The 22684-nt window shown below is 41.1% G+C and overlaps 1 protein-coding gene across 4 annotated transcripts in view; it reads right to left on the minus strand.

Annotated features, from left to right (window-relative positions):
- Positions 1-1762: 1762 nt before the first annotated feature.
- Positions 1763-22684, minus strand: part of LOC133540611 (N-acetyllactosaminide beta-1,3-N-acetylglucosaminyltransferase 3-like) — a 48713-nt gene continuing 27791 nt past the window's right edge. Inside the window, exons 2-3 of one of the 4 annotated variants that reach the window (XM_061883359.1) lie at positions 16645-16879; positions 1763-12191 (exon numbers count right to left, since the gene is read on the minus strand). In XM_061883359.1, the coding sequence (XP_061739343.1) occupies positions 11009-12191; positions 16645-16718 (1257 nt within the window). In that variant the 5' untranslated portion in view covers positions 16719-16879 and the 3' untranslated portion in view covers positions 1763-11008. Of the gene's footprint in view, positions 12195-16644; positions 16880-22684 lie in introns of all 4 variants that reach the window. The other 3 variants (XM_061883358.1, XM_061883360.1, XM_061883361.1) reach the window with 3 other exon arrangements.

Here is a 22684-nt window from a genome sequence, read left to right on the forward strand (position 1 = left end):
ATGTTAATATTTCATCATTGATATATAAACCATCAGACTGTGTGGTCGGTCGTAGTGGGTTTCAGTAGGCCTTATCAAAAATACCCCAAAAAGGGGAGTCATGAAATCGGAAGTGCGCACGAGGCAACTTTGACACATTTTGTGCAATAAAGTCGCAAACCGTAATACTTTTTACGTGTAAATATCACAAATACAGCACTTCTGAAAAATACAATTTTAAGTGAGTGCTTTTTTTTCAGTTTTGAAAAAAAAAAAAGATACCAGTTGTGTAAACATATTTTTGTTGTTTTCAATATCTGTGTTGGCCCTGTGATGAGGTGGCGACTTGTCCAGGGTGTACCCCGCCTGAGATAGGCTCCACCGCCTCCCCGAAAGGGACAAGCGGTAGGAAATGGATGGATGGATGGATGGAAAATTAAATGACAAAAATTGGAGACACTGTGGGACTTAAAGGCCTACTGAAATGAGACTTTCTTATTCAAACGGGGATAGCAGGTCCATTCTGTGTTATACTTGATCATTTCGCGATATTGCCATATTTTTGCTGAAAGGATTTAGTAGAGAACATCCACGATAAAGTTCGCAACTTTTGCTTGCTAATAAAAAAGCCTTGCTTTTACCGGAAGTAGCAGACGATGACGTCACATGTTGATGACTCCTCTCATCTTCACATTGGTTCTAATAGGAGCCTCCAACAAAAACAGCTATTCGGACCGAGAAAACGACAATTTCCCCATTAATTTGAGCGAGGATGAAAGATTCCTGTTTGAGGATATTGATAGCTACGGACTAGTAAAAAAAAAAACAAAAAAAAAAAGTAAAAAAAAAAAATAACAAACGCGATTGCATTGGGACGGATTCAGATGTTTTTAGACACATTTACTAGGATAATTCTGGGAAATCCCTTATCTTTCCATTATGTTGATAGTATTTTAGTGAGTTTAACAGTACCTGATAGTCGGAGGTGTGTGCCCACGGCCGCGTGTTGACGCGCAGTGTCTCAGGGAAGTCGACGGCAGATGTATGGGGAACACAAGCTCAGCTGATCTCCGGTAAGAAGCGACTTTTTACCACAATTTTCCGACCGAAACCTGCTGGTTGACATTCGGTTAGGATCCTTGTTTGCTGTGATCCATAGTAAAGTTTCACCTCTGTGAATTTTAAACAAGGAATCACCGTGTGTTTGTGTGGCTAAAGGCTAAAGCTTCCCAACTCTGTCTTTCTACTTTGACTTCTCCATTATTAATTGAACAAATTGGAATGGACTCAGCAATACAGATCTCCAAAATACTGTGTAATTATGCCGTTAAAGCAGGCGACTTTTAGCTGTGTTTGTGCGCAGCGCTCATATTCCCTAACAGCCAGTGACGTCACGCGTACACGTCATCATTACACGACGTTTTCAAGAAAAAACTCCCGGGAAATTTAAAATTGCAATTTAGTAAACTAAAAAGGCCGTATTGGCATGTGTTGCAATGTTAATATTTCATCATTGATATATAAACTATCAGACTGCGTGGTCGGTAGTAGTGGGTTTAAGTAGGCCTTTAAATGACAAACATAATCTGAAAAATCTCAGACTTCCTGTATACAAGGAAACTAATGGGAATAACTTGTTCCTGTGATATTGTCAAAATAATGTAATAATCGTAAAAGCAACATTATAAGTAATTTAAGTTAATCAACTAGGGCTGTCAAAGTTAAAGCGTTAACGCATGCGATTACTTTCAAAATAGTATCGCATTAATCATGTACAAACACAGATTGATCACGTAATTTATTTTGACCACATATCCTGTTTTACCTTAACAAGTTAAAAAAACAACAACACATAAAATCAAAATGTGTTTCCACAAAGTAAACTTGTAACAATGTTGTCAACAAAAAGTACCAAATATAAGTTATGCAAGTAATTGTAGTTAATCATGAATAATCACCATTAAAACATGTGATTAATCTAAGTGAAAAAAATTTAACGCAAATTTCCCCACTGTTTCTAATAAAAACGTACAAACAATGAAATATTGCACCTTAAAGGGGAACATTATCACAATTTCAAAAGGGTTAAAAACAATAAAAATCAGTTCCCAGTGGCTTGTTGTATTTTTTGAAGTTTTTTTCAAAATGTTACCGGTCCCGGAATATTTCTAAAAAAAGCTTTAAAATGCTTGATTTTCGCTATTTGCGATGCGACTATCCATTTCCCTGTGACGTCATACAGTGCTGCCAATGTAAACAAACAATGGCAAATAGCACAGCAAGAAATAGCGACATTAGCTCGGATTCAGATTCGGATTTCAGCGGTTTAAGCGATTCAACAGATTACGCATGCATTGAAACGGATGGTTGGAGTATGAAAGTATTGAAGAAGAAACTGAAGCTATTGAGCGAATAGCTATTGACGCTATTCATAGCCATAGCATGGCCGAATAGCTGCGTTAGCATCGCCGGTAAAATAAGCGGACCAAACGATCAGGACTTTCGCATCTCGTCACACTGGAGCAACTTAAATCCTTCGATTGGTAAGTGTTTTTTTCGCATTAAATGTGGGTGGAAGGAAACGTAATATAGTTGCAAATGCAACTGCAGGTTATCCATACATCTCTGTGCCATGTCTGCTTTAGCACCGCTGATAAATAGCATGTTAGCTCCGATTAGCGTAGCATGTTAGCATCGATTAGCTGGCAGTCAACATCAACAAAACTAACCTTTGTGAATTCGTTGACTTTATAGTTGCAAATGCATCTGCAGGTTATCCATACTTCTCTGTGCCATGTCTGCTTTAGCACCGCCGGTAAATAGCATGTTAGCGTCGATTAACGTAGCATGCTAGCATTGATTAGCTAGCAGTCACGCCGCAACCAAATATGTCTGATTGGCACATAAGTCAACATCAACAAAACTCAACTTTGTGATTTCGTTGACTTTATCGTTGCAAATTCATCTGCAGGTTATCCATACATCTCTGTGCCATGTCTGTCATCGCCGGTCAAATATGGAGACACTCTGGCACATTCAATGGGGGTCTGGCGGCAGACACTTTCGCATCCTCGGGCCAGTGGTGCAACTTGAATCCCTCCCTGTTAGTGTTGTTACACCCTCCGACAACACACCGACGAGGCATGTCTCCAAAGTTCCAAAAAATAGTCGAAAAAACGGAAAATAACAGAGCTGAGACCCAATGTTTGCAATGTGTTGAAAATGAAAATGGCGGCTGTATTACCTCGGAGACGTCACGTTCTGACGTCATCGTAAAAAGAGCGATAAACAGAAAGGCGTTTAATTCGCCAAAATTCACCCATTTAGAGTTCGGAAATGGGTTAAAAAAATATATGGTCTTTTTTCTGCAACATCAAGGTATATATTGACGCTTACATTGGTCTGGTGATAATGTTCCCCTTTAACTTTAAACCATTTATTTATTTCGGCAATCTTCACATAAAACAAAGAACAACAACAAAAAAAGAAAAAGAAAAAAAACACTCATTTGAGCAATGATTGAGCCGAAAGGGTGTAGGTTGAAGCAACGCTTATACAAACCTATCCCATCACAACAAGAACAAGGTTCAAAATATATAAAATCTAAAACATGCTTCACTTGTATTACTTTTTTTTTTAAACAATATATAAGCAACATATATGTAGCACACGTCTCATATACACAGTTTAACATTTAAATCAAACATTTACATTTGTACACTTATATATATATATATATATATATTATATATACATAATTTATTTAAATTCCATATAAAGTGGTAATATATACATTTTAATATAACCTATATGTATAATTATGAAATCATAAATTGTATTTATATACATATTATATATTATTGTCTTTCTAAAACAATGTTTGCTCTTAATTCTTATATTTACTAATGATAAATGATTTAAAAAGCTTTTTAAACTGGTTTATGTTGGTGCTGTGTTTTATTTCATCCTTTAAACAGTTCCATATTTTAACCCATGCTATTGTTATACTCATTCGTTTCTGCGTTGTTCTACAATATTGGATCTTAAAAAGTAGTTCTCGTCTTAAATTATAATTCCCTTCTCTCTGTAAAAATCTTCTCTGTAACCCTGTTGGAAGTGAATCTTTACTTGCTTTAGAAATCATTTGGGCAGTCTTGAGTTGGATGAGATCTGGTAGTTTTAAATCAAATGTTTTTATAAATAATCCATTAGTGTGTTCTCGGGGTCCTGTGTTATGTATCAGTCTGATGGCCCTTTTTTGCATTATGAATAGTGTTTGGATGTTCATCCTGTATGTATTTCTCCAAACTTCTAGACAGTAACTCAAATATGGTAAAACAAGTGTACAATAAAGAGTGTGTAATGTTTTTTGATTAAGAATGTGCCTTGTTTTACCCAGGACAGCAATACTTCTGGCCAACTTCCCTTTGATGTATGTCATGTGTGACTTCCAACAGATCCTGTGGTCCAAGATCACACCCAAAAATTTGATTTTGTTTACTCTTTCTATACTAACATTGTCTATATATAATTTTACATCTATATCATTTCTCTTATTTCCAAATAACATAAAGTTAGTTTTATTTAGGTTTAATGATCATTTATTAGCATCAAACCTGCTAGACTTTTGACAAGAACAAGAAAGTTTGATCACATTACGCCTGTACTGGCTCACCTGCACTGGCTTCCTGTGCACTTAAGATGTGACTTTAAGGTTTTACTACTTACGTATAAAATACTACACGGTCTAGCTCCATCCTATCTTGCCGATTGTATTGCACCATATGTCCCGGCAAGAAATCTGCGTTCAAAGGACTCCGGCTTATTAGTGATTCCCAAAGCCCAAAAAAAGTCTGCGGGCTATAGAGCGTTTTCCGTTCGGGCTCCAGTACTCTGGAATGCCCTCCTGGTAACAGTTCGAGATGCCACCTCAGTAGAAGCATTTAAGTCTCACCTTAAAACTCATTTGTATACTCTAGCCTTTAAATAGACTCCCTTTTTAGACCAGTTGATCTGCCGTTTCTTTTCTTTTTCTTCTATGTCCCACTCTCCCTTGTGGAGGGGGTCCGGTCCGATCCGGTGGCCATGTACTGCTTGCCTGTGTATCGGCTGGGGACATATCTGCGCTGCTGATCCGCCTCCGCTTGGGATGGTTTCCTGCTGGCTCCGGTGTGAACGGGACTCTCGCTGCTGTGTTGGATCCGCTTTGGACTGGACTCTCGCGACTGTGTTGGATCCATTGTGGATTGAACTTTCACAGTATCATGTTAGACCCGCTCGACATCCATTGCTTTCCTCCTCTCTAAGGTTCTCATAGTCATCATTGTCACCGACGTCCCACTGGGTGTGAGTTTTCCTTGCCCTTATGTGGGCCTACCGAGGATGTCGTGGTGGTTTGTGCAGCCCTTTGAGACACTAGTGATTTAGGGCTATATAAGTAAACATTGATTGATTGATTGAAACCATTTTTTTAGTTTACACATCTCCATGGTGACGGTCCTCAGGAGCTGCTGCAAGTCCACATCAGAACAGAGTACATTGGTGTCATCCGCAAATAAAACATATTTAAGGTTTTCAGTTACTTTACAAATATCATTTATATACATGATGAACATCTTGGGCCCTAAGACTGACCCCTGTGGTACCCCACATGTAATATTTAACCAACATGATTTTTTTTGTGATATCTGTACAAACTGCTTTCTATCAGATCAATAACTTTTTATCCATTCCAGAACAATACCCCTAAAACCATATTTTTCCATTTTTCTAATAAGAATACTATGGTCTACTGTATCAAAAGCCTTCTTAAGATCTAAGAATACTCCTATTGTATATTTATTTTTATCAATACTATCAGTTATTTTTTCAATTAAATCTGTTAATGCTTGTGCTGCTGATCGATTATTCCTGAAACCATACTGCCTATCTGGTAATAATTCATTTTTTCCTACAAAGCCATCGAATCTATCTATAAATATTTTTTCTAATATTTTGGAGAACTGTGGTAATATTGAGATTGGTCTGTAGTTTGTGAATAAGTGTCCGTCTCCCGCTTTGTGAATAGGAACAACTTTTGCAATTTTCATTAGTTGAGGAAATACTCCCATTTCAAATGAAAGGTTAAATAGATACGCTAATGGAGCACTAATTCCATCTATCACATACTTTAAAGTTTGCATGTCTATATCATCCACATCTTTGCTTGTTTTGTTCTTAAAACTTTTGACTATGTCCCTGATTTCTCTTTCTACTACTGGTTTTAAAAACATTGTTTTAGGGTTTGGGTTGATATAATCTGCTGCATCTATTTTTGTCCCTTCTACCTTTATCTCTTCTGCTAGTTTTGGTCCAATATTTATAAAATAATCATTAAATGTATTTACTATCACCTCCTTATCCTTAATCATGTTGTTATTTTCCATAAAGTATGGTGGGTATTGATTATCATCATTTTTATTTCTAATAATACCATTTAATATTTTCCATACACCTCTTATATTATTCTTGTTATATTCCAGTTTATTTATATAATAATCTTTTTTACACATTCTGATTATATTGATTAGTTTATTTTTATATTTTTTTATATTTATTTTCATTTACTAAAGTTCTATTTTTTATAAATTCCTTATATAAAATATTCTTTTTTTTACAGGCATTTTGGAGTCCTTTAGTCATCCACGGTTTAAACTCGCCATACTTTGACTTCCTTTTCTAATTTACTACTGGACAATTTCCATCATATAGTATTTTAAATGTGTTTAAGAATTCTTCATAAGCTGTATTAACTTCTTTTTTATCATAAATAGTATTCCAATTTTGCTTTTGTAGTTCATTCTTGAATTTGTTGAGTGTTTTCTCTGTTATGATTCTTTTATAGACAGTTTCACATTCATTCTTGATTTTAATTTTACTGGCACAGTTGTAGACCACAAAGACTGGGAGATGATCACTTATATCATTTATCAAGATTCCACATATTAGGTTGTCATCCATTATATTGGTAAATATATTGTCAATTAGGGTGGCACTATGTGATGTGATTCTTGTTGGTTTATTTATCAAATATATCAAACTCATACTGTGCATTGTGTCTATAAATTCAGCTGTTTCTCTATTGCTACTTGTATGTATTAAGTCAATGTTAAAGTCTCCACTAATAAATATTTCTTTGTTATTCAATTTATAAAATAATCCTTCCATAGCTTTGGTGAAGGTTTCTATTTTGGATCCCGGAGTTCTATATGTACAACTAAGTGGGATATTTTTTCTTCCTTCTCTTATAATCTCTACCGTTATACATTCCATTACTTGTTCAATGATAGATGTCATATTTTCAACTTTAATAAAATTTAGATTTTTATCAATATAGAGTGCTACTCCTCCTTCCTTTTTATCTATTCTATCCAAATGCACAAATTCATACCCATTCAGACCAAAATCTATACTTTTTTCTTGAGTTATCCAAGTTTCTGATATTGCTATAATGCTAAAAGGTTTTACAAATTGACTTAAATATTCCTTTATATGGTGAAAGTTTGCAGACTTCTACTATTAATATGTATAATTGTTAATTGGTTACTTAATTTTATACTGTCATTATATTGTTCATCTGTATAATATTTGCAATTCATTGCTGTGCCATTGAAGACATTTTTTTCAGGGTCTATACCGTTTTCAAACATAGTGCAAAGTTCATATTTCACTCATTCATTTGCTGTTATATTAACATTCAATTACCAAGTTGGCAACATGATTTCTGGTTTCATCATTTGTACTTTTCAAGCTCCCCCATTTCTCTGATTACTAGAACGTTTGCTTCTTCAGGCGTGCCCTGTAGTTTTATCCAGACTTTGCAATTCCGTGTCCACGTGGACTGAATTTTCCCTTGTTTCTTTAGGGCCCTAGCCTGTCTTGCTATGTCCGAGTTTTTTTTTTGTTAAGTGCTCATTAATGTACACTGCCGTACCTCTTAACTTTTTAGACTATCTCAAAAGATCAGTTTTTACTTTCCTGTTCGTAAACCTTATAATAATTGCTTGTTTTGCCAAGTTATCCCTTCGAGGGAGGGTATGACAGGCAGAGATAGCATTACTGTCTATTTCAATGTTCTTGGACTGAAAAAACTGCAGGACCTGTTGCTCCAGGTTTTCTAGCTCCGTCGTGGACTCATCCCCACAATTCTGTTCACCTGCAGTTGCTCGAGCATATGAGCGGTGTTTGGTGTTCAAGCCACTGACAATCACATCATCCATTCTTGTCAATTTTGATGACAAGTTCCGAAAAATCTACGAAAAGCAAAGAAAAAAGCTTCACGTTTGAGAATAACTTAGCTTTTTGATGCGCACAACAGTACTAAGGATCGACTTCAGATGCTTTTCATTGACCCAACAATGCCATTCTTTTGTTGGTGGACAGAATGAAATAATGAGCCAAATATTGCTATTGACGGTCTCACAATGGGGCCCCTTCCTGGCCGGCTCTCGCCTGGGAGTGCTAGGGGGCTTGGTCATTTTTTTTCAGGTTAAGCTGCAGCGTGCGCAAACAACTAACAGGTGGCATATGTGAGCAAATAATATCACCTATTATGTCTACTGTCCAACAATACATCAGCGGAATCTTCCGTCAAATAAACGGACCAACATTGAGAGGTTTGCACACGTCAATATCACATTCACACTGTCTGTGTTATGTCACCTATTAAAATACTATCTTTATATCGTCGAGGCTTGTTGGTTGTTGAGATAACAACATATTTTCATTCTCTGCACGCACATAGCACGTCATGTATGTTTCTTCCGTTCTCAGCTATCAGCTACTGTATTACAGATTGAAACTAGTTCGTAATATGCCATGGGCGTATGTTCATGTTTTTTTTTAATTATTTGTGTGCTAGGTAGTTTGCTCTTTCAGCGAGCCAGTTTAAGGACAAGGCATTGACATATTCATCTATAAATGTAATTGTATTTATTTGTATATGTCTCTCTGTTGCATGCATTACACCACACGGGGGTTGTCTACGACTTTTGATTACACCTAACTTGTTGTTTGCCCATAATTGACGTGCCTAATTTTTTGTGTATGCTAGCTGTATTAAGCAAAGGTGCCCAAATGTTTTGCTTCCAATGGTGAAACAGCGATTTTAAAGGGGAACATTATCACAATTTCAGAAGGGTTAAAAGCACTAAAAATCAATTACCAGTGGCTTATTTTATTTTTTGAAGTTTTTTTCAAAATTTTACCCATCCCGGAACATCCCTAAACAAGGCTTTAAAGTGTCTGATTTTCGCTATCTGTGAAGCCATCGTCCATTTTCCTGTGACGTCATCCAGTGATGCCAATACGGATAACACAGCAAGATATAGCGACAATAGCTCGGATTCAGACTCGGATTTCAGCGGCTTAAGCGATTCAACAGATTACGTATGTATTGAAACGGATGGTTGGGGTATGGAGGCAGATAGCGAAAACGAAATTAAAGAAGAAACTGAAACTATTGACGCTGTTCGGCCATGTTTGCCTTAGCACCGCCGGTAAAATGTGCAGACCAACGATCGGAAGTTTCGCACCTTGTGACACCGGATCAACTTAAATCCGTCGATTGGTAAGTGTTTGTTTGGCATTAAATGTGGGTGGAGGGAAACGCTGGATGTAAATATAGTTTCAAATGTACATACAGCTAGCCTAAATAGCATGTTAGCATTGATTAGCTGGCAGTCATGCCGCGACCAAATATGTCTGATTAGAACATGAGTCAGCAACATCAACAAAACTCACCTTTGTGATTTAGTTGACTTTATCGTTGGAAATGCATCTGCAGGTTATCCATACATCTCTGTGCCATGTCTGCCTTAGCACCGCCGGTAAATTGTGCAGACACTCCGGCACATTCAATGGGGGTCTGGCGGAAGATTTCTTTGACTTTATCGTTGGAAATGCATCTGCTTTGAGTGTCGCAGGATATCCACACAATCTTGACATCTCTGTAGTAGCATAGCTTTCGTCGGTAAAGTGTGCGGAATAAACGACTGACCATTTCGTCGGCTTTCCCCACACCCTCGTATTTTGAACAAATTTCGTCCAATTTTTTGCCACTTTCGCATCTTTGGGCCAGTGGTGCAACTTGAATCCCTCCCTGTTAGTGTCGTTACACCCTCCGACAACACACCGACGAGGCATGATGTCTCCAAGGTTCCAGAAAATAGTCGAAAAAACGGAAAATAACAGAGCTGAGACGCGTTATTTGTAATGTGTTTGAGAAAATGGTGGCTTTATTACCTAGGTGACGTCACATTCAGATGTCCTCGCTCCGAGAGCGATGAATAGAAAGGCGTTTAATTCGCAAAAATTCACCCATTTAGAGTTCGGAAATCGGTTAAAAAAATATATGGTCTTTTTTCTGCAACATCAAGGTATATATTGACGCTTACATAGGTCTGGTGATAATGTTCCCCTTTAAGCATATACGCAGTACCATGTGTGAGGTGTTTATCCTCATACCGCCATATCGTCACATTCCATAGAAGGCAACTCACCTTGTAGACATGCCATCAATGATCGTGTGAGCTTGAACGATGTCATGTATTAAATTTGCAAAGGAGGTCAAACAAAACAACCCAGGATTGTAGGATTATTATCGTTGCCAGAAGGGACCTGGGAGCTTCTCCTGGGCTGGTTGAAGCTACAACCCGGTTCCAAGACCAAAATCGAATTGCCTATTCGAAGACAAATTTACACCACATAGAGAACCGGATCACACATGTACAGTGCACGTGTGCAGGGTAGGATAAATGCTCGTGGGATGGGGGAATTATGCTGCACCCCTGTGTTTAGTCTGTTAGGGGCGCTTGTTCACCCCACCAAACTCATTTTTCACAGAAAGAAGTTGACCTGATTTATTCTAGTAACAGCTGCCTGTCAACATAAAATGTCTGGGTTCATAAAAACTGTCCATTGCGATGACAATCAGCTTCACCAGCTTTAGGGCAAGGCTCTGTTTAAAGGGTCCACATGAAGATGGGGAGGCTCAGTCCGTGGCACTCCTTGTTAAGTCCCAGGTTTTTATCTGCTGGTTGATTGAGGAAGCACATTTCAAAGCAGGGTCATGTATTCTGTGCCACATCAGAAAGATCTGAGCTGGGAGGAATCTGTGCACCAGCAGCACTTCTCTATAGTAGCACGGGTCAAATTTATCAAGGTTGCTGTAGGGGATGTGCAGTCCTGCCGTCTTCACCCCCATATGGGAGCTTGGGGCCAGTCCTGCTTTGGCCAGACACATCCCCATGTAAACATCATCAATGGGAAGAATGGTAATCGAGTGGGACATGTTGAATATGACCAAAGCCGTGTAGCCTGAGAGCAGGAAGCCTCCACCCCCACAGTAGGGAGGGTATGAGTTTGACTCCTGCACCTGAACGGGGATGTAGTACTTGCTCCCTGGTGATCGAATAGGCCCCACATTTTGGATTAAATGACCAGTGAAGAGATGCTTTCTTCCGTCGTTACCTTCAAGGCTCTGGAGATACTCCACCATGTTGTCCGTGTTGGCAAAAACATCATCATCACCATTGAAAACAAAGCGAGCTTTAGGACAGTTTCTTTCCATCCACTCCAGGAAGAGAACTTGCTTCAAAGTGAGGTTGTAGAACGAGTCAGCAAAGTCCCACTGGAGGATGTCTTTGTGCTCCCTTTGCTCTATTTCCAGGAGTTTGTTCAGCCTTGTATTTTCAAAGCCTTTGTCCATTGTCCCCGAGATGAAAACCCTCCTTATCCACTTCCCGTTGTGTAATCGCTCTTTGGCCCAGGTCTTACGCAGAACCTCTCGACGCTCGTAGTTCACAGGGGAGCTTTTTATGACGAGGAGAAGGAAAACGTCTTCCGATCGATCAACACCGCCACATTTCTGAGGAAGGTCCAGTAGCATCGGGAATTTGCGACAGTGCCGAGAGTACAGAAAGTGTTTTATCACATCAGGAAGAGAGCTGAAGCCGGAGATATTGGCAACAGACATGTTCTGTCGACAACTTGGCCAAAGGAAACCGTAGTGTTTCGGAGCGACTGTCGTTGTTTGATCAAGTTCCTCTCTCATGTTAGCTTGTAAGTGAAGGGTCTTTGGGTCCATAACATCTTTAAGGAGATGAAGGACCAGCAGACTTAGACACACAAACAGCAAGCAGGCTCGGACTCTGATGTGTCTCATCCTCGAAACTCTGCTGAGAGAAAGCATGAATGACATTGTTAATTATCTGCATCAACACTTTGTGTTATGAGAGCTACTTCATTGTTTGCTGTTATAAAGAACGGCCCTGAACCATACTGATATTTAGCCTCATGTTGTCATGTTAGCATGGTTCAATGACCAACCGGCGGTACTACTGTAGTGCGGCGTTGTGAAACTTTTAGTTGATTAGACTTTTTTCAAAAATATTTTATACTCCCGGCCCCTATCTGCTGTGCCATCCACGAGGCTCTGTCAGGTTCCCTGTGATTGGCTGAGGGGAGCTAATTTATCAGATTTGTAACTTGTGTTACAAGACTTTAATTGGATACTCTTGTTACACAATGACAAAGAGTTAAACCATAACGTTCATGCTTTTGGCCGTGAGCTTGCACCACATCATGTTGGAAGCCTCTGAACGCTGTGTTTTGCCATTTTTTTTTTAACAGATTAATGGACGTACTTATGCGGGAACTCTAGTACATGTTGTCGGTTGGCCTCGTCCCCCTCCCGAGGGAAAAAAAACTAAGATCAATGACAGGACACGTATTAGACAAACAACCATTCAATGTGTCACCGAGTGGGAACTGAACGGAACCGGCTGCACTAACATCGACACAACAAATGTCAGCAAGATAATCGGAACTCAAGGCCACAAATAGTTTTCTTTTAATGTATGACTTGTAGTGATGCTTTGTGGTTTCAAGGGGAACTGCATTTTTTGGGGGAAATTTTATTATCATTTACAATCCCCATGTGTATTCGAAATAGTAAAATACAGCTCGCACCAGACGGCGAACAATGTAGCTAACGGCAGTCATCTATTCCGCATATAAATCCCTCCATAAAAACATCTAAAAACCGCCAACAGTATTCCAAATGCATGTCGTGACCGGAATATTGACTAAATATTAGCGCCATTGTTAATACAAGAATCAAAGTCGAGGAACTACTTTTAGCGGCACTTTGATCTCAGAAAAGTAACTAGCTTATGCAACGCCCTATAGTTGAGGATTATGACAAATATATCGTCTAACCGGGGGGATGTAAGTCTTGTGCTGAAAGATAAACATCAGTTGAAATCCCAGTGAGAGCAGACATTGCACAGTAAGTAATTGTTTTACTATGTTCGTGGTTTGTATTTCCTGTTCATCTACAAACCCCGTTTCCATATGAGTTGGGAAATTGTGTTAGATGTAAATATAAACGGAATACATCTATCCATCCATCCATCTTCTTCCGCTTATCCGAGGTTGGGTCGCGGGGGCAGCAGCTTAGGCAGGGAAGCCCAGACTTCCCTCTCCCCAGCCACTTCGTCTAGCTCTTCCCGGGGGATCCCGAGGTGTTCCCAGGCCAGCTGGGAGACATAGTCTTCCCAACGTGTCCTGGGTCTTCCCCGTGGCTTCCTACCGGTTGGACGTGCCCTAAACACCTCCCTAGGGAGGCGTTTGGGTGGCATCCTGACCAGATGCCCGAACCACCTCATCTGGCTCCTCTCGATGTGGAGGAGCAGCGGCTTTACTTTCAGCTCCTCCCGGATGAGAGAGCTTCTAAGGGGGAGCCCCGCCACCCGGCCGAGGAAACTCATTTCGGCCGCTTGTACCCGTGATCTTATCCTTTCAGTCATGACCCAAAGCTTATGACCATAGGTGAGGATGGGAACATAGACCGACCGGTAAATTGAGAGGTTTGCCTTTCGGCAAACATCCCAGAATAAGCTAATCCGGTTACTTTTAGACCCCCACCCCAGATCACACCTCAATCCAACCCACTTCTCCAAAGTGGGCTGGCTCAGGGTTGAGGACAGAGTAAAACAACTTGCACTGAGCCTAGTCTATAAAATCCGCTACACCTCATTGATACCGAAGTACATGTCAAATTACTTCCTTAACGTAAATGACCGCCATAACCACAACACCAGGGGTAGCTCCACAAACCATGTTAAACCCAGATTTCGATCTAACAAAGGTCTTAACTCATTCTCTTTCTATGCCACATCAATGTGGAATGCACTCCCAACAGGTATAAAAGTAAGTGCATCTCTATATTCCTTCAAAACCGCTCTAAAACAACACCTCCTGGCAACTTCAACCCTCCTCCATTCACATCCCATCTCCCCGGATTATAAACAACTCAAATGTACTTCTAATGTATAAACTTGTTCTTATGCTATCTGAACTCACTATGTTCTCTGCTGGCTGTACATATCCTACTAAATAAGACCTACACTGTTTCAATGTCCACATTTCTCTGTTGATGCAATTGTTGATGACTGAAGTTCTGATATCAACCAAAGCTCCTCATCCCACCCCCCGGATTGTAAATAATGTAAATAATTCAATGTACATACTATGATGATTAACCTGTGTGATGACTGTATTATGCTGATAGTATATATTTGTACAATGAATTGATTAACGTGGACCCCGACTTAAACAAGTTGAAAAACTTATTTGGGTGTTACCATTTAGTGGTCAATTGTACGGAATATGTACTGTACTGTGCAATCTACTAATAAAAGTATCAATCAATCAAAGGCTCAGCTTCTTCTTCACCACAACGGATCGGTACAACGTCCGCATTACTGAAGACGCCGAACCGATCCGCCTGTCGATCTCACGATCCACTCTTCCCTCACTCGTGAACAAGACTCCGAGGTACTTGAACTCCTCTACTTGAGCAGGGTCTCCTCCCCAACCCAGAGATGGTACTCCACCCTTTTCCGGGCGAGAACCATGGACTCGGACTTGGAGGTGCTGATTTTCATTCCGGTCGCTTCACACTCGGCTGCGAACCGATCCAGTGAGAGCTGAAGATCCCGGCCAGATGAAGCCATCAGGACCACATCATCTGCAAAAAGCAGAGACCTAATCCCGCGGCCACCAAACCGGAACCCCTCAACGCCTCGACTGCGCCTAGAAATTCTGTCCATAAAAGTTATGAACAGAATCAGTGACAAAGGACAGCCTTGGCGGAGTACAACCCTCACTGGAAATGTGTCCGACTTACTCCCGGCAATGCGGACCAAGCTCTGACACTGATCGTACAGGGATCGGACCGCCACAATAAGACAGTCCTATACCCCATACTCACTGAGCACTCCCCACAGGACTTCCCGAGGGACACGGTCGAATGCCTTCTTCTAGTCCACAAAGCACATGTAGACTGGTTGGGCAAACTCCCATGCACCCTCAAGAACCCTACCGAGAGTATAGAGCTAGTCCACAGTTCCACCACCAGCACAAAAACCACACTGTTCCTCCTGAATCCGAGGTTCGACTATCCGGCGTGGCCTCCTCTCCGGTACACCTGAATAAACCTTACCAGGAAGGGTGTATTCCGTTTATATTTACATCTAACACAATTTCCCAACTCATATGGAAATGGGGTTTGTATTAATCCATCCATCTTCTTCCGCTTATCTGAGGTGGGGTCGCGGGGGCAGCAGTTTAAGCAGAGAAGCCCAGACTTTCCACTTCCCAGCCACTTCGTCCAGCTCTTCCCGGGGGGCCCAGGGGCGTTCCTGGGCGAGCTGGGAGACATAGTCTCCCCAACGTGTCCTGGGTCTTCCCCGTGGCCTCCTACCAGTTGGACGTGCCCTATAAACAACTCCCCAGGGAGGCGTCCGGGGGACACCCTGTCCAAATGCCCGAACCACCTCATCTTTTTTGTTCAGCACTTAGCAATACTGCTATATGTTACTTTGTAGGGATGGGTACAGATTTTGTTACTTTTTGCCACCGACTGAATCCCGCTAGTGCTACCGGGCACCAATTCACGCAAAATTCAACGGTGCCATGTTTTGGTACTTGTGTTTCATGTGACATCACGCCCAGCTGCCGACTCGACAGCTCATTGCACAGTAGTTCCAGCAGAATTGCTGTGAGAGCAGACTGCAATTTTTAATGGCAACAAAGCAATCGACTCCAAGTGTAAGTGAGGTAAGGCTCCACTTTCGCGCTAGTTTGATACTCATATACATTGGCTTGGCTACTGACATGCTACTGATAAGCATTAACAGTTTTCCATGGCGATTTCAACATCTCCAAATTTGTTAATGAACACTGGAACTGAAAACTAAGATGCATGTTACAATCAAACAGCTGTTACGTAATAAGTACAATACTGACAAAATTAACACTTTTTGGGCCCAACAAAAGACTAGACAGAGAAAACTAAATTGACTACTCAACACACCATAAACCGGAGTCATGTATAAAGAGAGTATGAAAAACTAAACAACAGCCATGGCGCCTGTTGTTTAGTTTTAGTTAGTTTTGCTATCAAGGAAATGTGCCGCATGTAATGCGGTCGTTCTGACGTTAGTTTCCCTGACACCCCACATGCGCTTTCTCAGCTGACAGCACGCTTGGACACACCTGCTCGTGCTGAGAGCAGCACGCCCACGCAGCTACAAGCCTGCAGGCGATTGCATTTCGACACACCTGGAATTAATGAGGGCGAGCTGCTTGAAAGACCAGTGGACCCAGGGATCCTCGCAGGAACTTAGTTTTCTCATATGGTGAAACTGTTTTCCTTCCGTTTTCCCTGGATTTCGACTGCCTCCCTTGTTCCTGGTCTCCTCACTCGCCCCTGGACTCTGACGCCTCTCTCTCGCCCCTGATCCTTCCTTGTTCCTTCGCTCTCGTCAACACTTTGGTAACACGCACTTCAGCTAATCTGTACACATAATCACACGCATAAACTCTTGGATTTTGTCACACTCCATTATATAGTTCAGTAGTATTGTTTGTTATTATTATATAAACATTGACTATATATATATATAATACATTTATGGACATTACGGCCACCTGGTGTCAGTCTGCCGTCATTCCATTAGTAAACACAACACAAAATAATATATCTTACGTCAAAATATAATTTTTGCGGCCGTATTTGAAGCACTCTGCTGTTGACATTTATACGGTGTGTAGTGACCAGCAAGCTGCCTAACACGCTCCCGACGGCGCAATAAACGTTAAAAAAAAATACACAGAATGACCCCAAAAAACGTATTACCCTCATTTTACCAAAATCCTCATTAGCTTTATATTTACAGTGTGTGTGTGTGTGTGTGTGTGTGTGTGCGTGTATATATATATATATATATATATATATATACTTTTTTATTTATATATATATATATATATATATATATATATATATATATATATATATATATATATGTAAATTTCGGGGGGGGGCAGCACGGTGGAGGAGGGGTTAGTGCGTCTGCCTTACAATACGAAGGTCCTGAATAGTCCTGGGTTCAATCCCGGACTCTGGATCTTTCTGTGTGGAGTTTGCATGTTTTCCCCGTGACTGCGTGGGTTCCATACGGGTACTTCGGCTTCCTCCCACCTCCAAAGACATGCACCTGGGGATAGGTTGATTGGCCCCCGCCTTTTGCCCGAATGCAGCTGATAGGCACCAGCACCCCCCGCAACCCCAAAAAGGTAAAAGCGGTAGAAAATGGTAGGATGGATATATTGCTGGGTATTGTGGCCAAACACTTCAATTTCTGTTTCATCTGACATCACATGGACAAAGATAAGACGTTCTGGAGGAAAGTTCTGTGATCAGATGAATCAATAATTGAGCTGTTTGGCCACAATACCCAGCAATATGTTTGGAGGAGAAAATGCGAGGCCTTTAATCCCCTGAACACCATTCCTATCGCCAAGCATGGTGGTGGTAGTATAATGCTATGGGCCTGTTTTGCTGCCAATGGAACTGGTGCTTTGAATGGGAAAATGAAAAAAGAGGATGTGGAGAGACGGAGCCGACGAGCTGACAGCGGGATAGGACAAACGCCGGTCCTACCCGAGATGGCGGCCAGGTGGCAGGGCATGCGGCGGAGAGAAGAGGCGGGACGCACTCGGAGCGACGCTACAGCTAGCCAAGTCAGGTGCGTACACGATACACCTGCGCTCAATCTTTTCATTATCTGCTGCAGTATAAAAGGGGAGAGGGAGAAAAGATTGGTCAGAAGTAGGCGAGGAAAACCCGGACAACAACGACCGCAAGCACGACGAGCGAGACCCAGACAAAGATGAGCCCCCGCAACAGACGCAGCCACCGGGCACCGAAAGGTGCGCCGCGATGAGCAGGAAGAGCCGGCGCACTAGAAATGGATGCGACCGAATGGCAAGAAGATGACATGTTTGTTGAAACAATAAACCTGAGTCAAAACTGCTATGATGCGTTGGCAACAACATCTGTAGCCGAACTTTATCGGCCTCAGCCATACAAAAACACTCACCACCTCTCCCGAGTTAATTGGGCATATACGCACACACATGACCCCGACGCTTAAATCATCACCCTCACCACCGCTTATCTCCTATGGGGTTGTGAATGGCTGAGCGGCGCTACAGAGCGAACAGCGGGCCTGCGCAAACCCACCCCTCCCTCTGTTGCAAGTTGGTGTGATATATGTGTGTTTAATGTGTGCCATGCTATGTGAGGTTTTTTCCTTGGACTCAGACTAGACCTCTGCTGAGGGTGTAGCCTTGGACGGATATTTTTTTACTCCTCCCCCCTTTCCTAATGTCACCCTTTTCTTGTCTTTTTAAAGAGCACTGTAAGGTCTCGTCTTGTCCCCCCCTGTAACGTATGTCTGCTCTTAGCGGGACTGAGCCGAAAATGTAATTTCAGTTCTGATGTGTCTTGTACATGTTGGAACGGACAAATAAAAATTATTCTGATTCTGATTCTGATTCTGTACCGAGTGTCACTGCAACCCACACAAGGACGGCAGGAGATCCGTCACAGAGGATTACCTCCAAATTCTTCGGGCCACCTAAAATCATCAGCCCGTAGGTTGGGTCTTGGATCCAGTTGGGTGTTCCAACAGGACAGTGACCCCAAACACAGCATGAATTACCATGAATTGATTAACGCGGACCCCGACTTAAACAAGTTGAAAAACTTATTCGGGTGTTACCATTTAGTGGTCAAATGTACAGAATATGTACTGAACTGTGCAATCTACTAATAAAAGTATCAATCAATCAATCAAAACATGTCAAAAGTGGTAAAGGAATGGCTAAATCAGGCTAGAATTAAGGTTTTAGAACGACCTTCCCAAAGTCCTGACTTAAACATGTGGACAATGCTGATGAAACAAGTCCATGTCATAAAACCAACACATTTAGCTGAACTGTGCCAATTTTGTCAAGAGGAGTGGTCAAAAAGTCAACCAGAAGCTTGCCAAAAGCGCCTTATTGCAGTGACACTTACCAATGGACATGTAACCAAATATTAACATTGCTGTATTTATGCTTTTGACCCAGCAGATTTGTTCACGTTTTCAGTAGACCCATAATAAATTCATAAAAGAACCAAACTTCATGAATGTTTTTTGTGACCAACAAGTCACTCTCACAAAAAAATAAGTGTTGTAGCAATTATTGGAAACTCAAGATAGCCATGACATGATGATTTGTGCAGTCCTTTGAGACATTTGTGATTTGGGGCTATATAAATAAACATTGATTGATTGATTTTTTACAAGTGTATGTAAACTTTTGATCGCGACTGTATATACACATACTTGCTGTAACCGGCAAAAAGTGTTGATATTGTGCAAGTAATGTCTTGTAAGGAATGCAGTGTCCCAACAGTGTCCCTGAAGCACTTTTGAAAATGTATAAGCTGCTTTAACAAGGAAAGAGCAGCCCTCATAACACCGCCAGCCAGTAGCCACAACAACAAAAGTGACAGGACTTTAATTTGTACCAATGATGGTCACGGCGAGCAAACATGACTCAAATAAGTTATTGTAGATTTTATTTCCTATTTGAAAATTTATTGCTTAGTTATGTAAAGTATCTAATTTAAATGACTAGTCTCTTCACTTTCAATGTCAAACAATTCCATAAAGATAAAAAGGCCTTTTTTGCATGTTTAAAATTTGGTGGGAGGGGGGTTGTATAGTGCAGCGTCCCGGAAGAGTTAGTGCTGCAAGGAGTTCTGGGTATTCATTCTGTTGTGTTTATATTGTGTTACGGTGCAGATGTTCTCCCGAGATGTGTTTGTCATTTTTGTTTGGTTTGGGTTCACAGTGTGGCGCATATTTGTAACAGTGTTAAAGGCCTACTGAAACCCACTACTACCGACCACGCAGTCTGATGGTTTATATATCAATGATGAAATATTAACATTGCAACACATGCCAATACGGCCTTTTTAGTTTACTAAATTTAAATTTTAAATTTCCCGCGAAGTGTCCTGTTGAAAACGTCGCGGTATGATGACGCGTGCGTTTGACGTCACCGGTTGTAGCGGACATTATTTTCCAGCCTGATCCAAGCTATAAGTAGTCTGCTTTAATCGCATAATTATACAGTATTTTGGACATCTGTGTTGCTGAATCTTTTGCAATTTGTTCAATTAATAATGGAGAAGTCAAAGTAGAAAGATGTAGATGGGAAGCTTTTAGCCTTTAGCCACACAAACACAGCCGGTGTTTCCTTATTTAAAATTCCCGAAGGTGAAGCTTTCCGATGGAACAGAGCGGTCAAGCGAACATGGATCTCGACCACATGTCAACCGGCAGGTTTCGGTGAGAAAATTGTGGTAATAAGTCGGCTCTTACCGTAGTTATGAGCGGAGCTTGCGTCCTCCTGCAGCTATGGACTATTACCTCCTCCCACCGGAGACACTGGCGGTCATCACACCTGTGGCCACACCCCTCCGACTTTCAGGTACTATATAATCTTACTAAAACACTAGTAACACAATAGGTAGATAAAGGATTTTCCTGAATTATCCTAGTAAATGTGTCTAATAACATCTGAATCGCTCTCACTGCCCTCGCCTTTTTCTTTTTTTTTTTCTTCTAGTAATTCACTCTCAATATCCTCATCCTCGCTCAAATTAATGGGGAAATTGTCGCTTCCTCGGTCAAAATCGCACTAGCTGCTGGTGGCTATGATTGTAAAGAATGTGAGGATGTGAGGAGCTCTACAACCAGTAACGTCACGCGCACATCGTCTGCTACTTCCGGTAAAGGCAAAGCTTTTTTCTTAGCGACCAAAAGTTGCGAACTTTATCGTCGATGTTCTCTACTAAACCTTTTCAGCAAACATATGGCAATATCGCGAAATGATCAACTATGACACATAGAATGGACCTGCTATCCCCGTTCAAATAAGAAAATCTCTTTTCAGTAAGCCTTTAAAGTTGTTTATAAGGCCACCCTTAGTGTGAGCTGTATGGCTGTGGACCAAGTATGTATTGCATTCAGTTATGTGTGTGTAAAAGCCGCATATATTATGTGACTGGACCGGCACCCTGTTTGTATAGAGGACGCTAAAGGCAGTGCCTTTAATACACGCCCCCAACATAGTTGTCTGGCTAGAAATCGGGAGAAATTCGGGAGAATGGTTGCCCTGGGAGATTTTCAGGAGGGGCCCTGAAATTCGGGAGTCTCCCGGGAAAATCGGCAGTGTTGGCAAAAATGGTCTGACTACAACAGCGGACTCGCGCAAAGCTCTTCAGGTAAATCCTTACATTGTGTGGAGCTATCCACCTACATCACAACTGTCACAAGTTGCTTTATCTGTATTTCCACCATGTATCTATGGTTTCATTTCAAATATTCGAGAATTTGGCAGATCTCAAATACACAAAAACAGGTACGAATAGGTAAGAAAAGTCAGTTTAAATATTATTTTTTGTTTATTTAATTTAAAACATACCAAAAAGGACAGATCCTCCAGGATTTTGCATCGTGTGTCTTTTGTGCCAATTTACGCAAATGCAATCCAATCCCCGCAAATAATTGAAGGACTTGCAACTTTGCGTCAAAGATACAAAGAACGCTAGAGTTGTAAATCAAAAGCCTCGCAACTTTGTGAAAAAACTGCCGTAAAATCAGACATTTTGAGCGCAACAATCCCAATGAAGCCAACGAAATCCTGACCCCCCTGGACATAATGTACCATCCCCCTTCCCCCGACCCCGTGTCACATTAATCCTGTACCGTAAGTGAGCTACAGACGTGAGCTAAAAGGAGACATGAGGTGACTCTGCAAGAACGCTCGGTTGCTCTGATGCTGCAATGGGTGTGTTGTGGAAACTCATTTCAAGCAAGAATGCCTGCGCCAGCTGCGTGGAATATGTTACATGGGTGGTCATTAGTCATTGGAATAAACTATATTCCTATAGGACACCAGACAGCCTTGTAAAAAAAACAAAAAAAAACCATACATGCCATGACGTGAGGGCGACCTCACCCTGTTTTCTTAACATGGCTAAAACCAACAGTGGGGGGGGGGATGTGCAGAAAAGAACTCACAGAAATAAAGACTTTCTATTATTTACTTGGCAGTAAAATGTGAAGGGTGATTGCACCCACAACTGCAAACAAGAAAACGCCTTTCATGATGTTTTAGTAAAGAAAAAAGCGGATGAATACGTAACAGTGGATAACAGAACATTGTTTAATTTAGATATATTGTCCATCATGAAGACGTT

Source organism: Nerophis ophidion, linkage group LG22 (genome assembly GCF_033978795.1).
Source record: "Nerophis ophidion isolate RoL-2023_Sa linkage group LG22, RoL_Noph_v1.0, whole genome shotgun sequence".
Taxonomy (NCBI): Eukaryota; Metazoa; Chordata; class Actinopteri; order Syngnathiformes; family Syngnathidae; genus Nerophis; species Nerophis ophidion.